The sequence below is a fragment of the Plectropomus leopardus genome, unplaced genomic scaffold, assembly GCF_008729295.1.
Source record: "Plectropomus leopardus isolate mb unplaced genomic scaffold, YSFRI_Pleo_2.0 unplaced_scaffold8476, whole genome shotgun sequence".
NCBI lineage: Eukaryota > Metazoa > Chordata > Actinopteri > Perciformes > Serranidae > Plectropomus > Plectropomus leopardus.
This window is the reverse complement of record NW_024693418.1, coordinates 1,104-5,347: the sequence shown is the minus strand read 5'-3', so window position 1 is coordinate 5,347 and position 4,244 is coordinate 1,104. Positions and strand designations below refer to the sequence as shown.

The following is a 4,244-nucleotide window of genomic DNA, read 5'->3' as shown; positions in this document are numbered from 1 at the left end:
TATTATTAGTATTATTATTATTGTGTTATTGAGCGAGTTTCAAGTGTTTTTTTTTTTATTATCTGATGCCATACGACCTTTACTCTCTACAGGAGTAATATGCACATTTTATAAAGTCATACTAAGTTGTACTTTTTGGCCACAACTCAACAATTCTTATGCTTACAACAAAAATTTGACACAAATTTTAATCGGATAAACTGTTAAAGTGATGACATTTTATATAACAAAGGTCAAAGGTCAGTGGTTCTTTTTCACAGACGTGGAAATAAACTGTAAGTTTACTGTTTAAGTTCACAAAGCAGTAACTCGTTTCTGTGGTTAATCGTTCTTGTGTTTTTGGGACATGTCATATTTTGACATTTTTCCATACTATAGCCTTGCCTTTTCTGTCATTTTTTCAACATGCATTTTGATGGTGTTTTGAGTCGATTTTGTAACATAGTTTGCCATGGCATGTCTCAGCATGCTAGTTTAGGTGGATTCCAAGTATTTTTTAGACATTTCAAATTTTGACATTTTTCACCAGAAATGCAATACTATAGTGCGTTTTTTTTGTTCATTTTTTTCAGTATGCCATTTTACGCTGTTTTTGGCCATTTTTGCAACATTCTATGCTATGGTGTTGCTTTGCACACTGTTTTGAAGTGTTTTCAGCTGTTTTTGAGACATGTCATATTTTGACATTTTTTCCATAATATAGCCTTGCCTTTTCGGTCATTTTTTCAACCTTCTGTATCATGCTGTTTTTGCAAAATACTATGCTATGGTAAGTCTCTGCACGCTAGTTTATACTGTTTTTTAGCGGGTTTTAGGACATGCCATTTTTGAGATTTTTTTTCAGTCTTTTTTTTACATGCTTTTAGGTTATTTTTTAGGGCATGTTTTACTTTAACGTTTTTGTGCAATTTAAGGTTATTTTTAATACATACTTTAGGATGATGTTTTTGTGCCATTTTGCTTCATTTGCGACAACATAATACAGTATTTCTTTTTTGTGCCGTTTCCGATGAAATACTTATGTATATGTGCATATGTGTATAACTGTTTTTTATGTAAATGTGGAGCACATATCATACTTTGATTGTTACACCATTTTCGACGGCATACGGCACTAAGCAATTCTGGACAACATACTATACTATGACTATTTGGTGCTTTTTTTGACAACATAAATAACTGGAGAACAAACTTTTATCTGCCTTAATATGAATAGAGACCATTTCCCAAAACACTGCTGGCTCTGCAATGTTTGAGTTTTAAATATGTTGCCTTCAAATGTCAAAAGAGCATCAATTTATTATGTCTAATGAGGCATATCAATAATCACTCTCAGTGCATTTGGGTTTCAACAGTTATGGAATAATGCTAAACATGTATCATTTTACACTTTACAGGATAATATAACATTTAACATTCACCATTTTCCAGAAAAAAACAGATCCAAGATGCAGCAGTGGAGACGCCTCAACCAAAACCCACCAAACGACCTCAACCTGATCCTACCCAGCAAGACGCTGACTCACCAAAGAAAAAGAAAAAGATGAAATTAAACACAGAACAAGAAGAGAATTCCTCAAAGGAAAACCAGCCGCCAAAGACAAAGAAAGAGCTGAAGAAAAAGAAGGGATTGCTGACGAAGGAGGATGAAAGCGGTGCCGTGACTGCTGAGCCTCCTGAAGTTGACTCCTCTCCACTTTCAAAGGAAAACAAGAAGAAGAAAAAGAAGAGAATGAAGGCTGGAGAAGACGAGGGGACAAACGAGAGCTCAACTCCCGTGACTGTGAGCGAAGATGTCCCTGCAAAGAAAAAAAGTAAAAAAGGTAATTGAATATATATTTTTTAATTAATTTTTCACATGAGTGCAGCTAATGATTAATTTTGGTACTGATTGTTTTGAGAATGTAAGAAAAAAATTAACACAATTTCCTATAGCCACATTTTTGTTTTGGTTTGGTAACAATTAAAGAAAAAATGTACAGTACATATTATTGTCTTGAAAATTATTAAATAATCAGTATCTTTAAGTTATCCCTGCATTTGCTTTGTTTTAGAGATTATTATGAGTCAAAGACAAATACAGTATTCTTAATGTCACCAAGAAAAGAAATGTCTTTAGTTCTCTTTTGCTCAGTACTGGCCATAATGTCCCTGAAAAATAACAAAAACATGCTTTAGCTTAGCTGAAGCGTTAACTTAATTAAAAAAACTGACTGGTGTATATAAAATGTATCATCTTAATTAATTTACATAACTTTACATTGTTCTATTTTGTACTGACTGATGTTGGCAGAGAGGAACAGATTGAAGGAGAATCTGGAAGAGACAGAACCTGCTGCAGATGAACAAAGTCCTGCTTCTTCTAAGGTACGAAACACATCTGCAGCTGAACAAACTAGCAATTTACTTTAGATTTTGGATCCCCCCACCCCTACAAAAAATAAAAAAAATAGTTTCAGAGACTTTCATGTGGCAAGAAATATTTGGCCTCAAAGGTTCAAGAGCATGTTTAGTAAGTATAGACCTGTAGAGCATTACATACTAAGTCAAATTTTATTATTATTATATTGTTCTTTCCAGAAAAAGAAATCCATCAAAAGGCTGATCAACTCTGATTAAATCTGGGTAAGTTGACTGTTTTTAATCTCACATTTAAAATGTATTAAGTGAGAGAAATTCATGTTTTGGACAAGGTTTGGTGTTATCACATTTTAGTTCCATTACATTTTAAATCTATTAAAAATGGGCTGTGCAACTTTTTTGGGCAAAAGAAAGAATATTCTATGTTGAGAGCTGCTGTTCATGGATCAGATTCAAAACCACATGCTGAGAAGAAAATGCAAAGAAGAACATTACTATGAGACCCTGAAGTTTAGGTGTCTGTATACAATAAGCACCTGATGTTATGCCTTTCTCATTTTAATGTAAGCATAAAGATATACTTCACCTTAATGGTGACAAATGAAGATTTTTTTTTTCTCTCTCAGTGCATTCTCAAATCAGACATCGAGGAGAAGAACTGTATCTTGGACGAAGCCCCAAAAAAGCAACAGGACAATCTGTAAAATGTTATTGCCTTTATTGCATATATATCTGTTCTCAGAAACATGGAGATTTCTGAGGGGACATCGGTGTTTTCATTCATGTAAAACTATTCTTTCTCTGAAAACTGTGAAAACAATATGACCAACGTTAACCGTTGCAGTTTGGAGTTTGTTTTGTTTTTTTTGAAAGGGAGAGCTGCTCTGGTTGTTGGTTGGATGATGCTAATTTTATGACAAGCTTCCGATGATACCTCGTTACTGGATTTTTGAGGTCAGTACTAATAGATAAATTGCACACAGATTCAGATGACAATATAATGATCTACACTTTAAAGCCCGAACAATGAATTTGATTCTGATCCCCTCTATTTCCTTTGAATGAGTTTTGGCTAAAATACATACTAAGCAGAGCATTTTATGTTGTTAGAATCAAACTACTAGAGAAAGTATGGACAAGAGACACTGTTTATAAATTATCACCTCAAACTAAATTTATCACTACTTTACTGCAATTTGTTGTTACTTAACAGCTGATTTATGAATCTCAGTGTGCATCTTGCAGAGAGGATAACAAATTGCAGCCAGCTTAAACTTGTTACCTTAAATGTAGTTGCAGGTATATCCCCCTAAATCCAACACGCAGGACCATTAACAGCTTCGCTCATTTTCAATTAAGTCAACCAATCCCTTATTTAACTTAGGGCTAGTTATCAATTTCCAATTTTCCAGACTAATGCAAATATTAAAAATACTCGCCAGACTTTTTTATTTGAATTAGTAATTGGGCTACAATGAACTGGAGTGATTAATCTGGCAATTGTGTTTTCAAATGCCCCATAATTCTGAGCTCATTCCCTAATTAGGGCTTGACAGTTTTTGATACCTGGAGCTAAAGACACATTTTGGTCTTTTAAGTAAAGTTATTATTGACACAATATTTTTTGACACATCTGCATCCCAAGTTTGACGATAAAACTCATTCATCTTTTTGGATTTAATAACACTGAATGTTGCATTACCGTTAAGGGGTGTCCTTTTTTTGCCAAAATATCAATAACTTACCTTTTAGTGGTTTTGTGATAGATCTGATACTGCTGGTTGGGAAATCCACGTCAAACTTCAGTTAAAGACAAGCTTTAAGGGAACAAGTTGTGAAAATGAAACATTTAAAACATGTTACATGAGAGCATTACATGCTAA

At 33.7% G+C, this 4,244-nt stretch overlaps 1 protein-coding gene across 1 annotated transcript; it reads left to right on the top strand.

The window, feature by feature from the left end:
• Positions 1–1,431: 1,431 nt before the first annotated feature.
• LOC121940362 (H/ACA ribonucleoprotein complex subunit 4-like) lies at positions 1,432–3,583 on the top strand (the record flags this gene model as incomplete). Its single annotated transcript, XM_042483147.1, has 4 exons — positions 1,432–1,823; positions 2,294–2,367; positions 2,581–2,625; positions 2,988–3,583. Coding segments are annotated over 3 exons (505 nt in total), but the record flags the coding sequence as incomplete, so codon positions are not given.
• Positions 3,584–4,244: the final 661 nt, after the last annotated feature.